The sequence below is a fragment of the Ambystoma mexicanum genome, chromosome 13 (assembly GCF_040938575.1).
Source record: "Ambystoma mexicanum isolate Mex_15411 chromosome 13, UKY_AmexF1_1, whole genome shotgun sequence".
In the NCBI taxonomy this organism is placed as follows: domain Eukaryota; kingdom Metazoa; phylum Chordata; class Amphibia; order Caudata; family Ambystomatidae; genus Ambystoma; species Ambystoma mexicanum.
The window spans coordinates 670364686-670379240 of record NC_090938.1 but is presented as its reverse complement, the minus strand read 5'-3'; the positions used below and the strand labels follow the sequence as shown (position 1 = coordinate 670379240).

Here is a 14555-nt window from a genome sequence, read left to right as displayed (position 1 = left end):
GGAAGAAATCCGAGCGGTCTTCTAAGACCTTTGAGGATGCCCCGGCGACGGGGGTCCAACACAAGGCCAAGCACCGCGAGTCCGCTGGCACCGGGAGCGCCGAACGGTCGGGCTCTACGGGCGCCAGGCAGGGCGCACCCTCCCCGGCACCTTCAGCCACGAGCCAACGCTCTGGGTCGGGTAAGAGGAAGGGCGAGCACCCGGCGAAGCTCCTGAAGAGGCCCCGGTCGAGCTCGAAGGCCCCATCGGAGGGGGAGCGAGGCAGTGTCCCCCCCCCCTCAAGGATAAGGCGGTGAGCGCACCTAAGGTGGTGAAGGCCTTAATCCATCCGGCCAAGCCCTCTATCTATACTGTCGCGGCGGCCCTGGCTCAGCCTGTGGAGGCTACACCAGTGGTGGCGACCTCGGGGCTCAGAGCCTCCCTGCCACCTCGGAGAGAGTCCTCTTTTGTGCCCATCGATAGGACCCCCGTGAAATCCCCGGCGGGGAAGAAAAAGGGGGGGCAGGGCGTCGTCGTAGATTCGGCCTCAACCTCGGAGGAAGAGCTGATTGAGGTCTTAAGCCACGGCCTTGGCGTGGAAGAAGACCGGCCCGTCGGGATGGTTCCCGACGCAGGTGACGACGACATCGTCGAGGGTGCCGACGGGGCCCCTGATCGCCCGTCGGATTCCCCTCTGCCAGCGCCGCAAGACAACTCGGCTGCCATTTTGTTGGCTATACAGTCCTTATGTTCAGAGATAAGGACGAGACTACCGTTGCCGACGGAGGAACCTCTCCCGTCGGGGGATCCTGAACCGGGACCTTCTGGTGCTCCCCCACCCAAGAAAAGAAGGATTCATCCTCCACCTCCTTTTCAGCCGTCGCGCCCCGTCCAGCCCTCCTCCCCGTCCACCCAAGGGGATGATACGGGGACTGACACGGCAGCGACGGGTACGGACGACGAGGTATACGACGAGGATATACCGTCGTCACCTCCCACCAGGGCTTCTCCACCCAACGAGATTGGATCGTTCCACTCCATGATCGCCAGGGCATCCAAGCTTTTCCAACTCTGCCCTGAGGAGAAGAAAAAGGAAGGATTCCTTTATCAAGGGCGCAAGGCCAAGAGGAAGACGGTCCTCGCGGTGCCTCTACTGGACGACATTTGGGATGAGGGCCTCGCCCTCCTCAAGAACCCTTCCACGACGCCAGCTAGAAGAGACCGGTACGAGAAGAAGTACCGGGTCCCAGACGCGGCCCCCCTGTGCCTCCGGGCGCAGCCTACCCCGGACTCCGTCGTCTCCGCGGCGGCCAGGAAGAAAGCGGGGGGGGGGTGCAGCCTCCACATCGACTTCCCCACCGGACGGCGAGGGAAAGAAATTGGACGCAATGGGACGCAGGGTCATCTCGTCTGCAGCGACGACGATTAAAGCGGCCAACGCCTTGGCTATCGTGGCCCGCTACGACAGGGAGCTATGGTATAAACTGGCTCCCCTGATGGACTTCCTACCGGACGACAAGAGGGCGGATGCCCTGGAGATCCTACAGGAAGGCGAGGTGGCGTCGGACCACGCCATCACTATTGCGACGGACATCGCCGACACTGGGTTTCGCCAGTTGGGCAACGGCGTATGCCTTACGCGGCGTGGATGGCTCAAGGCTACGGACTTCCGTCAAGACGTACAGACCAGAGTCCTGGACATGCTGTTCGATGGGAACAACCTGTTTGGGAAACCAGTGGACGATTCCCTTCAGGCCATTAAAGCGGACACTGAGACGGCCCGGGCCCTTGGGGTTCTGCAGCAACGACGGACGCCCTTTCGGAGCAGCGGAGGCAAGGGCGCCTCCAAAGGTTCCGGCGGCGGTTTCTCCACCTACCGTCAAGCGGCCCGCTTGTCGTCTCAGGAGGCCTACAGAGGACGAGGCAAGTCTGGCGGACCCCGCCGTCTTAGCCAAGGAGGTCAAGGCGGCAAAGCCTCGTCGAAACAGGATTGAACCGGCCGTGGGGTCGGGCCCCCACCAAAGCACCCCGGTGGGAGGCCGGCTGGCGAGCTTCGTCAGCGTGTGGGAGTCCATCTCCACCGACCGTTGGGTGCTGGACGCCTTAGCCCGAGGCCACGTGCTCGAGTTTCAAAGAAGGTGCCCGCGCGTCCCCCCCGTGGCCAGGAAAGAGCTTCACGTCCCTCAGCTTCTCCTGGAGGTAAAGGCGATGCTCAGGAAGGGCGCCATCAAACTCGTCCCAAAGAGGCTTCGGGGCTCCGGAGTTTACTCGAGATACTTCCTCGTGAAGAAGAAGACGGGAGGATGGCGCCCCATCCTAGACCTGCGACGTCTGAACAAGTTCATCAAGGCGCAGAAGTTCCGGATGGTCACCCTCCAGCACGTCCTGGGGCAACTGGAGGAAGGAGACTTCCTGTCGTCGTTGGATTTGGAGGATGCCTACTTCCATATTCCCATCCTAAAGGGGCACTGAAAATTCCTCAGGTTTGTGGTCCAAGGGCGTCACTACCAGTTCAAAGGCCTCCCCTTCGGACTACGGTCGGCACCCAGGGTATTCACCAAGTGCCTTGCACCGGTGGCGGAGCAGCTGCGCTGCGAGGGGATCCACGTCTACCCCTACCTGGACGACTGGCTCATCCGAGCCAAGACGAGGGAGCTCGCCGTGGAGCACACGGCAAGGACCGTCCAACTTCTCACGGACCAGGGATTCTCCGTGAACTACGCCAAGTCCCACCTGGTACCCGCGCAAAACGCACTGTTTCTGGGAGCGAAGCTCGACACAGTGTCCCTTCTGGCCTCCCCGTCGGAGGAAAGGACCAGGTCCATCCTGGGCAAGGTACAGCGGATGTTGGTTTCCGACGCGGCCAAGGTGAGGTCCATCAAGTCCCTCCTCGGAATGATGTCTTCTTGCATCTACCTCATTCCCATGTGCAGGCTCCGGATGCGCCCGTTGCAGGAGATCCTGGACGCGCGCTGGATCCAAACGACGGGCGGCTTCGAGGAGAGGATCACACTCGACGAGAGTTTCCGCTGAGCGGTCCGGTGGTGGGGCAACCGCGCGCATCTGACGGCGGGCATGGACTTCCAGACCTCAGACCACCAGGAGACAGTGACCACGGATGCCTCCCTGGAAGGGTGGGGAGCGCACACCGAAAATCTGCACGCGAGAGGCCTCTGGCTCCCGACGGAGAAGTCCCTCCATATCAACGTCCTGGAGCTCCGTGCATTGTTCTGGGCCCTCAGGTCTTTCCTTCCGTCCCCCAAGGGCAAGGTGGTGAGGATCTTCACCGACAACACAACCACCATGTTTTACATCAGGAAACAGGGCGGAACCAGGTCCCCAGCACTGTCCAAGGAGGCGCAGGACCTGTGGCATTGGGCCGTCGCCCAAAGGATGTTTCTGGTGCTGTTTCATCTGGCAGGGATAAAAAACACCATCGCCGACTCACTCAGCAGGGAGCTGCGCTCGTGCCACGAGTGGGAACTACGGCAGGATCTAGTGGATCGCCTCTTCCGACGGTGGGGCACACCCCAGATCGACCTGTTCGCGACGGCGACGAACTCCAAGTGCCGGAGGTTCGCCAGCAGGTTTCCCCAGGCGAGGAGCATGGGCGATGCTTTCTCGTTCCCCTGGGAGGGCCTGTTCCTCTACGCGTTCCCTCCTTTGCCACTGCTAATCCGGCTCGTCAACCAGCTCAAGAGGTCACGGTACAGGATGACCCTCGTCGCACCTGCGTGGCCGAGGCAGATATGGTTCCCGGACCTTCTGGACTTGTCAGCGTCCCCGCCAATCAAGCTGCCGGTGGACGCGGATCTACTCTCCAGGGAAGGAGGCGCCATCCTCCACCACGACCCGAAATCGCTGAACTTGCAGGCCTGGCTCCTGCAGCGCTAGAGTTTGGAGGATACGACATACCGGCCGACTGCAGAGAGTTCTTGCAAAGGTCAGGGCGCCCTCGACTCTTAAATGCTACGGACACAAATGGAAGAGGTTCTCTGTCTGGTGCCACGCACAGAAGATTAACCCTCTACGGATTACGGATTGCCGTACCTGCTGACGCTGGCCAAAGCTGGATTGGCACACGCGTCCATCAAGATTCATCTTGCTGCGATCTCCCGATACACCAGAACCACGGGCCGGACGTCCTTGTGGTCTCATCGTTTGGTGAAAGAGTTCATGAAGGCACTGTTCAGATCGTTCCCGCCGGTGAAGGCGCCGGCCCCGGCGTGGGAGCTCAACGTGGTGCTGACCAAGCTCATGGGACCTCCGTTCGAGCCTCTGCACTCGGTCCCGTTGAAGTTTCTGTCGTGGAAAACAGCGTTTCTTGTGGCCATCACCTCCGCACGACGGGTGGGAGAGATCCAGGCCCTTTCCTGCAAGGCCCCGTACTTGACTTTTCACGACACGAGGGTAGTGCTCAGGACGCACCCCTCCTTCATGCCCAAGGTACCGTCGGACTTCCATCTCAACAAACCCTTGGTGTTGCCTGTGTTCTTCCCGTCGCCTTCGTCGCCGGCTGAGAGGACTTTGCACTCGCTGGATGTGGCTAGAGCGCTGAAGTTCTACGTGGACCGCACGAAATGTATATATATATATATATGTATATTTCTGAGGCTTGTGGAATCTGCTTAGATCACAAGCTGTGCATAGGCCGACATCTAGTGGAAGCTGCAGAGTATTAGTTTGTTTTTCGAAACTCGAAAAGGGGCGTTGAACTAGGGCGTGCCAGTAATACTATCCCTAGTGTGACGTCCACTGTACCCATGATCCCTCACACGTGTAGGACCCTCAGATTGTTTTTTTCCCCCATACTTGTCGGAAGCATATCGCGGAGTTCCCTTAGCTTTAGCCATTTATCTTCATAATTACAAAAATTCCCCGTTCTCCAACCCTACGTCGAAGATCTACAAAGATCGGCGTCGGTGATTCGAGACCGAGGAAGAACAGCCGTTGAGATTACATGACAGACTTTGGGCCTCGGAAGGCCTCTGGCCTTGGCCCTGTGCAAGTAGGGAGAGTGGGGGGTGGTCACACACACTCATTTCCTACATATACCCGCCCGCTGCCAATTAGTGACATATGGAGAGTACTCCCTTTAAATTCTGCCCAAAGTGAAACCGTAAGTTTCCCTAGGTAGACAAACACAATACATGTAACTTGTGTCTCCCACGGGACAATCCCGAGGCTAATTGTAGCGCTTGTAAGCTCTTCAAGGCCAAGACACTCAAGGACCGCTCAACGAAGTGCTGGGCCCACTACGGCAGGCAGCTAGAGGCCATGGACGCAGTGCAGTGGGTTCCTTCAGCGAGGCCGCCTTATCAGACGGCGAGGGCACAGGCGTATCGTCAGGCACCCACGTGCAAGCCCCTGACCTTGGAGGACTAACCGGAGGTTCAGTTATGGGGACAACACCCGGCGGCAAGAGCGCGACACACACCTCTTCCACCAAGCACACTAACCCCAGCCGAGATTCGACACGTATGTCGAGCGATTGCCAAAAAAATTCCTCAAGAGAGTGGTCCGCCGAATCAGTGTTCTCTAGGCGTTCCAGGTCACGGTCCCCTCATGACACACAGCAACCGTCCACGGTTGCTAAGGGTGCCACATTACCAAAAGTCATTGAGGCCCGGTTGTTAGAAGACGAATCCGACCTCTTCCCCCAAGTAGCACATTCAACGTCTACTTCTGTAGCACGTTGGTCGTCTGCTTCTGAGATTCAACGCCCCTCTTCCAAGACTCCCGAATCTCTTGACACCACCTCCGAATCGCGACGCCAAGCGTCAAAACATTCAGAGAACCCTAAAAGTTCAGGAAAACATTCCTCTGTTCATGGGAAAGGGGAAAAACAACACAAGAAAGCCTCAGAACATCAGGTTCAGAAGGAAAAACACAAAGAAAAGTCCAAGGTCCCTGACCCTGTCACCAAGGGAAACACTGTTCCTCCCACTCCTCAGAATATAGACATGGATGAGGAACCACAGCAGGGTTATCCCTAGTTCCAAGTAATGGAACTCAGAAGACATTGATAGAGTAATGAGGAGGATGTCCTTTTTTTGTAGATTTCTACGAAAAAGACCCAAATTACTTTCATAGCTATCATAGTACACCAGCTACCTCTTCCCCTTCGGGATCCAAAGACCCTCAACCTCCTACTAAGAGGCTCTGATCCGAGACTCCAGTTCAGGGTTTGATTTCAGACCCTTCTATTATTGAGCCTTACCAGCCATATGGTGAGGAGTCAGAAGTACAGATGCTGAAAGACCAGGAAGGGGTCGATTACTATGGGGACGATGAGGACAAGGAAGCGGAGGCCTATAGTCTTGACTCCCCTATTCCCAAAGATCCCCCAGTGAATGACTCGCCGGTTGATAACCAATGTTGCCATGTAATCCCCTCTTTTTAGTAGGGGGGATTACTTCCTGGAGTGTAGTCATGCAGAATTTCTGTGGCTTGACATACTTGTTTTCAGGGGGCAAGTCTAATACTGGGCGCATCGTTAGATCTTTTTTTGGCACAAGGAAGTAGGTTGAATAAATACCCTTGTTTACCTGGTTGCCCGGGACAAGTTCTATTGCGTCATTTGTAAGAAGGATGACAATCTCCTCGAGGAGGATTCTTTGGCGCTCCAAGGAGTGTCTCTTCCGTCTTGGAGAATGGTTGCGGGGACGTTCTAGTAGCTCTATACAGTATCCCGCGGACACTGTGGACAGCACCCATCTGTCCGAAGTGATCCCTTCCCATGTGTGGGTGAAGATGGGAATGCGCCCCCCTACTGGGGATGCATGGGAAGGGACCCGGAACGTCACTGCTGTTTATCGGGCGGCATAGCGTGTCTTCCTGGGCTGCCTCTCCCCCTACCTGCGTTGACCTCTAGTGAAACCTTGGGCAGCCTGCTGATTGCTGCCCCATGAGGTTCCTTGACCCCAATAGTAATTGGACCCTCTTTGGGAGTTTTGGCCGCGAAAGCGAGGAAAATTATTATTTCTCCTTTTGACCTGAGGGCTTATTTGTCAGCTGGCCAAGGGACTTTAAGGTTTCGTATTCGTCCTTAGCTGTCTTCAGTGCTTCCCCAACTGCTTTCCCAAATAGGACGTTCGGTTCCACCGGCATGTATGAGGGTGGCTTGGGTCTCGGGCTTAAACGCTGATTGTCTTAGCCAAGCATGGCGTTTAATAACTGTGCCTTCTGCCATTAGTCTCCCTGCATTATCTGCTGCATCGAAGTTTGCCTTAAGAATGCATCCAGACCTGATCTTCCGTCTGATGCAATTTGGGCCAACTGGCTCTTTAGAGGTTCGGGTGCAGAGGCAATGAGGATAGCTACCTGTTCCCATTGGTGGCAGTTGTAGCTTGCTAACAGAGTGGTGGTGTTGGCAATGCGTGCTTGGTATGCTGACATGGATGCCACCTTCTTCCCCAGAGCATTCTTTTGCTCTTTGTCCGGGGGTGCTTCAAAAGAAGCTAGTGGTGTTCCCGCCCTCTTTCTGGTGGTTGTTACCACCAATGAGTCGGGTTTTAACTGACCCCTTATGTATAATAGATCGGAGGGAGCGGCCCTAAATAATTTTTCTACTTGTGGATTAACCGCCCAAGTAAGATTAGGGGCATATATATATATATATATATATTGATTAGTGTGGAACCTATTAAAAAGCAGCCTTTGATTACTGTGTTGGGGCATAGAGAATATACTCAGTATTATAAATATCTCTGAGTTGAGATGTCAGAATCCAAGAGATATTGTGATTTGGTCACTCTAAAGACACAAAAAGCTAAATACATTGCACTAATGGTGCGAAAGTTTGTATAGCACCACACAGGATTCGCTTTGACAGGTATTCTCCATTTGTATAGACAATGGTTTTGCCGTTAGTCCTTTATGGACTTGAGGCACTAGAGCTGCATGATTTGCATTGGTTAAAAATACTCGAGGGATATTTTTCGTGCTGTGTATTAAGACTTCCTTCCTTAACCTCCATAGAAAATATACGACTCATACTGGGACTATTGTCGTGAAGACCAATGGCGCTAAAATGCAAGGGGGGGTTTTAAAATAAATCTAACATCCCTGATATGCCCATTACTTGGAAAGCTGGGCATGAAGCTACTGTTTAATCCATGGGAGTGGAAAAGAGCGTGGTTTTATGAAACTGGTAAAAAAACAAAAAAACAAAGAACTGTTCCATGGCCTTGGTTGGGAACCTAAACTTCCTGCATTGCTCAAACATTAAAACACTAAAGGTCGCCTTTTCTCAGCGTCTGAATAAGTGGGATTGGGTTATGAACTACGCCCATCTGCAGACACTACAGAGTTACAGTCAAGTTGCTCTAACAAGCCACACGTTCATAAAACCTAAACGTTACCTCCTCCATTCTGCAATGGTTTAGATTACTTTTGCACACAAATTAACTCCCTGTTAGAGCTATTCGGGGTGGCCAATGGAAAATTCAAAGCGGATAGATATTGCAGAATGTGTGAGACACCAGAGTGTATAGAAACAACCAGGCATTTGCTTACTGAATGCCCTAAATTGGGTACTAATTATATGACCATTTTGGAACATCTAACAAATGATTATAACTCTATAAAAACACTGGAGTTCTGGTCCTACTGCCTGAACACGGAATGTGAAGCAACCCATATTGTATTATATAAAGTGTGGTGCTAAGTAAAGAATTATCTGGATAATACCCATTGAAGAATAGCATGAATCAGTGCTATATAGCTACTTGAATAAAACCGGAGTTGCTTTCACCCTATTGTCATTGAACTATATCACGGAAGTAGACCGTATTTTTTTTAGCGTCCAATATGAATTGCGCCACAAACAAATGTGTGTAGAAAACAGATTTTTAATATTTAGATCACTTCTGAGTTTATATAGTTGTCAAACAAATTGCCCTTAGATCAAACAAATTGCCCTTAGATAACACGTGTTTCAGCAACACTTGTGCCTTTCTCAAATCTGGGCACATCATATAGCACAAATACTGTACGTTGATTTGTAGATGGTTTCAATAAACAATAAATGCCAAAAATATGGACAGAGAAAAAGGAGTGGTGAAGGGAGAGAGTCTTAGGGATGAGAGAAAAATCAAGTTTGACACATTTTAGCCAAAAGGCAATAAAAGCAAAAAGAAAAAAAAAAAGAACGACAAAAAAAAGGAAAGAAAAGGAACTTGTTTTGTGACCACAATTTCGTGTACTATTCTCAATCAATCTTGAGTAAATATTTTCATCTTTGTCATGATACATGCTACATCTCAAATCTAGTCATGTTTACAGCAACTTCATACCCATGTTAGTCAGTTTTCAAAATCCTGTCCTTTAAATTGATATGTACTAGTAAGAGTACAATGATCTAATATATATTTGTGCATCAAGAACCTAGAATCGTCTAGTGTTGAATTGCCATTGCAAGCATACTCCAATAAAAAGGTAGGAAAGTCCATGTCTTACTGTGTTGGTTATTGGTCAATTTCCCATACAAGGTATTAGTGAGTCAGTAATAACAGGGTTGAATCCCATCTGGAATGGAATCCATTGGATTCATGTTCTCAACTTGTATTAGAACTCTGTGCACACTGGAGAGATTAACTATTAAGTATTTAGACAACCGAGGATCTTGAAAAGTGAAAAATCCTACACCAAGTATGATACATGGCGAAACAGCATTAAAATAGCGCAAGGGACCTGTTGTACAATAACAGCAAACTATGTATGATATTAACTGAATTGCTCTTGTGGAGGCATTGAGCTATGAACTATACTGTTGTTCACATGTAATATTGTAAGGATGCGCATATATGGCTTAGCGATTCAGGTGCGTGCATATTAATAGATACATATTACATGCTAGCAGTTGCACGAGGCAGAGTAACTCTCAACGCAGTCTCGTGTATATATAAAGTGAAAACATCCGATTTGTTTTGCAATAGAGCTTACCAAGACTCAGCCGAATTGGCGTCAGCACCCGGAATCGCGGGCAGAATGCCACGTTGCACTCAAGTTTGTTTATACGTTACCATAGGAACATGGTAACCCCTCTTCACTTTCAACGACTATACGGCAGGCGGCCGCCATTTTATGGGAATGTTTGGCTTGTAGGCAGTCTAAGTCGAGCAATGAGCCCCAACGGCAATGAGGGTTATATGTTCGTGAATAAAACAGTGTATAGATTTCAGCTTAAATTATGTCATACAATTGACGTGCAATTGTGTCACGCGACACTTTCATTTTGACTTGATAAAAATAAAAGTAATACATTGTGTCGTTGATCCCTATTGCCATGATAACAACTATGTCCCGATTCTTTTGAACATCCTGATATGTAATGGGAATTAGATGATGGGAAAGCCGGACTCAACCACGGGTATGAGAGGCATGGGGGAGTTTGGATAGGATATTTCTTCTCTGTGAAAGAAAGTGAGCTAAAGACTCTGGGTAAGGCTCTTGTAACCAGGACTCCTGTCTGGCAGAGTCTCTCCCTGGACCCCTGCCTCTTTGTTATTAGGATGCAAACATGTACATTCTCTGGTGGAAGAAGGGATCTTCTTACCGTGCTGCTGGAAGATGAGGTTGCAGGGAGAGAGCTGGCAAAGGAAGCTCTGTTGAATGGCGGAAGAGAGTTTGCTGTCTGGTGAGAGAGAATGCTGGTGGATAGTGGGGTGCTACATGCAGCTCGGAGGACCCCTCCAGTGTGCGAAATTGGGTCTTTATTGCTGGTATAGATCCCTGCAGAGGCAAATAGAATAAGTTAGGGAAAAGCATTAGAGAAAATGAGCGAAAACATTTACTGCCTTAAACCAAGAACTAATGAGCTTGAAATCAAAATAATTTGAAAAGGTTAACATGGTGGTAAGACAGGGTTATAAACCCAAACAATATTGAAAGCTATAATTGGATGAGACCTTAGAACAATAAGTAGTTGGACTCCAATTTGGTTAATTGTATTTCCACATAGGAAGACATTTATTTTATAGGGTAGGGAATGTGTAAGTCAGTCAATAGGCCAAACTGCATTCCTTATGAAGACGAATTGTCTAGGAGGGTAGCTGTATTCTTCAGAATAGGCTTACTGAACTTTACAATTTAAAAAAACAATGTTGAAGTCAAAAGGAAAAACCTAAGTCTGTAAATGGATGGCAACAATTTAAGTAATTATCAAACACCAAAAGTTGTAGGTGTAAGTTTAACGACAGGAGTAATAATTAATCTGCTCCAGCCCCAATTACAGAAGACACCTGGCTATTCTATGTCAAAGAACTGTATGTGATAGGAAGGTGGTAGAACTGATTACCTATTTTGATGATTTGAGTCCAGTGAGAATGCAGGCTTTCCTTGAACTAACCTTGCTATATCTCATGTTATCTTTGAGATCCTTGTCGCCCTTTCTCCCTCTGTTAAATGGACATGATTTTTCTTTGTCATTATTCCCATTTCTTGGAAAAGGAGTACATGTGTTGCTATAAATAAAAAGGGTCCACATGAACTACCAGGAAATGGTATTTCTAGACTCTGTTTCGAAGACATTTACCAAGCTTTTGTCTGCCAATTGTTAAATTCACAGTCTTATTTCCATTAAAGCAGACAGATTTTGTAAAATCTCCTCTAAATGTGTTCATTTGAGATGTTTGTTGTTGGCTTAATGGTTGATAGTAGTGTTGCAATGCCCTTCATTCTGTGAATTTAACCACTTTGGTCGGTCCTCAAAGATCACGTTTGGTCACAGCTAAAGAATTTGGGGGAATTCATCAGATTTCTTGCGCTAATCATAAAACATTACTTAGGGATGTGGCTTAGCAGTTGGGTAATAAGGGAAACCTACTAATATTTTTTGTCCTGGATGGTTTAAGACTAGTACAAGTCTGGCTGTACTTTAAATTAAGTTTTCCATCACAGAGATGCCATTGACCTGCGTAGGGTCAGAAAAGCTTCTGTGCATAATACATGCAGACAATTTCATAGCTTTGAGCTTTGCAGACAATACCAATTATTAGACTGCACCTCCTCCCCCTCACACTCAATTTGCTTGCAGCAATCCCTATACGCTCAAGGAGTGCAATGTCAGAAGGAAAACAAGTATTAATTACCGTAAAACAAAAATCATGATTTTCAGTAAGGTATGGAAAAAATATCTATCTAGAATATCACAAGTTGGAAAAGGTAACAATTAATTCACTTTGATGGAAAGCTGACCTGGCATCCTTTAATGGGAGGAAAAGGGAGGCTAATGGATAATGTAACTAAAAACGTGCCTCAGTTCTTTGATAGGCAATATAGAGACCCCACAATCATGCCAATGTTGTAACCAGCCTTTAAATTAAAAGTAATTCAAGCTACAGTTTTCTGGACGGAATCTGTTATTCCTTGGCCAAGATAAACAGGGATTGAATTGCGGTGAGCCTTTGGAAAAGACCTATGAACTCTGGTCTAGGGCAAAGCAGATATTTTATTCCAATTTAAAAATATTCAGTGATCATTTTTTTAATGCAAGCTTTCTGATGTTTTTACGGAAACTGTTTTTGACTCTCCTTCAGGGTGCTAAATTGATGTGATCATAAAATGTGTTCTTTAATGAGACACACAAGGCACTCTTAACTTATGCATGTCAGAATAAGCTTGTGAGAAATTGTAGACAAACTATGGGCCATTACAAAATGTGTTAGGCATTGTCTGAGCTCTAAGTAATTTAAGAAAATCTCGAAACATGGTCTGGCCCATAATGAAACAAAGAGCCCTTGAATCTCATCAGTTCTGCACAATCTATTTAAATCTCATATGTCTACTCAAATATTTGAATTGCATTTATTTATTGGATATTATGTATGGCGCCTATAGACGAGTGTTTACAGGCGACACAAGACAAGGGGGTTGAAGCGGTGAGGACAAGGGAATAAAAAAAGTACAACAATAAAAATGATTATATTGGGCTTGTGACAATCCTACCGTGCAAGAGCATGAACAAGGTCAGGGGGAGGAGGCAGAGGGAGAAGTGCCGGAGTGGTGGCATCACCAAGGGTGGGGGCGGGCAAGTGCTGGGCTGGCCAAGGCGGCAAGTGCTAGGGCTGGGGGAACGAAGGATGAGTGCGGTGGACAGGGCGGACAAGTTGGGCTAGTCCTGGAAGGCATCCCGAGGGCACGTGCTGGCAAAAGATGTTGGGGGGTGAGGGGCACGGGGGGGGACTGGTAGGCGGTGGTCCGGTCCCTGTACGACTCTGAAGGGACCAGGCCCCAGTCGCACCGGCAGATGGAGAGTTAGCAAGGGAGGTGGAAATGGAAGGAAGAGGAGAAAAGCAAAGTCTTGAGAAGTTTCCGGAATTTAAGAAGACCCGGCTAAAGTCTGAAGGGGGGATGGAGAGGTGAGGCCGTTCCAGAGGGAGGCGCTAGCCAAGGACAGGGATCTACCTCCCACTCTCTGCTTGGAGAAGCGTTTGACCTGCTGCGAGTTGGAGCCAGAACACCAAAGGACTCTGGTCGGGAGGTATTTAGGAAGGGAAAGCTGGATGTAAAGAGGTCCCATATCCCCAGACAGCCTTGTGGATGATGCAAAGGGTTTTTTGATCCTTGCAGTCACGGGGAGCCAGTGGAGAGATTTTAGGGGTTGAGAGATATAGATACGGTCCCTGGGCTTGAGACAAAGTTTTGCAGTCCTATTCTAGATTAGTTGAAGGGGGGCGCCGGGATGAAAGAGGTAGGTTGCAGAAGAGGCTGCTGCAGTAGTGAAGCCTAGAGAGAACCAGGGCTCTATAGACATTGAGCTACTGGGGGAAGGTGAGTAAAGGTACAATGCCTCTCTGGGTGCAACTGAAAATGTGACTTCTTGGCAAAGGGGAGGGGGGGGCAGGAGAGGGAGAATCTCAAGGATTTTTGCCTCACACGTGGGTGAGGGGAGAGGACCCAGGGAGTCTGGCCAGAGGCGGTGGGGTTGGAAGCAAGGAGCAGGCATCCCAATGAGAAGTATCTTTGTCTTACTGACATCAAGGCAGAGATCACTGGCAGAGCACCATGCCTGAATATCAGTCAAGTATGAGGGAGGAGAAGGAGGTAAAGGAAGGCAGCTTAATAGAGAGCTCTGTCTCATCTGCGTAACGCTGGAAATGAGGGGAGAAAGTAGCGACCAGTTCGGCCAGAGGGGCCGGGTAGATGTTGAAGAACCAAGGCGATAGGATAGAGCCCTGAGGGACGCCACAGGTAGAGTGTGAGGTGGAGAAGAAAAAAGGGCCCATTTGTACATGGAAGGTCTGTTTGAATGGAAGGTGGTTAGCTACGCCAGTACCCAGTCCGAGATGCATAGGATATCATGGTGACTGGTTCATTTTTTTTTTATTTTGCAAATTTTGATTTATTACAAACCTTTCTGCAATTTCATCCAGTCATAAATAAACAAAATGAATCATCCCTTCATTAGCACAAGTTTAAAATTCTTAAATACAAAATACAGCACAGTAACCCTTGTTCAGCGTCATTTCATCTTTGATTTAAAAAGAACATCTAGAAAGACAACAGTTGCCAATACCAAAGAGGTATTATCCCCACTAATTAAAAGCCACCACCAATCTTCCGCCGATAAAGTG

The 14555-nt window shown here is 49.2% G+C and overlaps 1 protein-coding gene across 4 annotated transcripts in view; it reads right to left on the bottom strand.

Annotated features, from left to right (window-relative positions):
• MLLT6 (MLLT6, PHD finger containing) overlaps window positions 1–14555 on the bottom strand; it is a 1444709-nt gene that overhangs the window by 354454 nt on the left and 1075700 nt on the right. For all 4 annotated transcript variants that reach the window (XM_069634689.1, XM_069634688.1, XM_069634691.1 and 1 more), the window contains one exon: window positions 10538–10713. In XM_069634689.1, the coding sequence (XP_069490790.1) occupies window positions 10538–10713 (176 nt within the window). The remainder of the gene's footprint in view (window positions 1–10537; window positions 10714–14555) is intronic.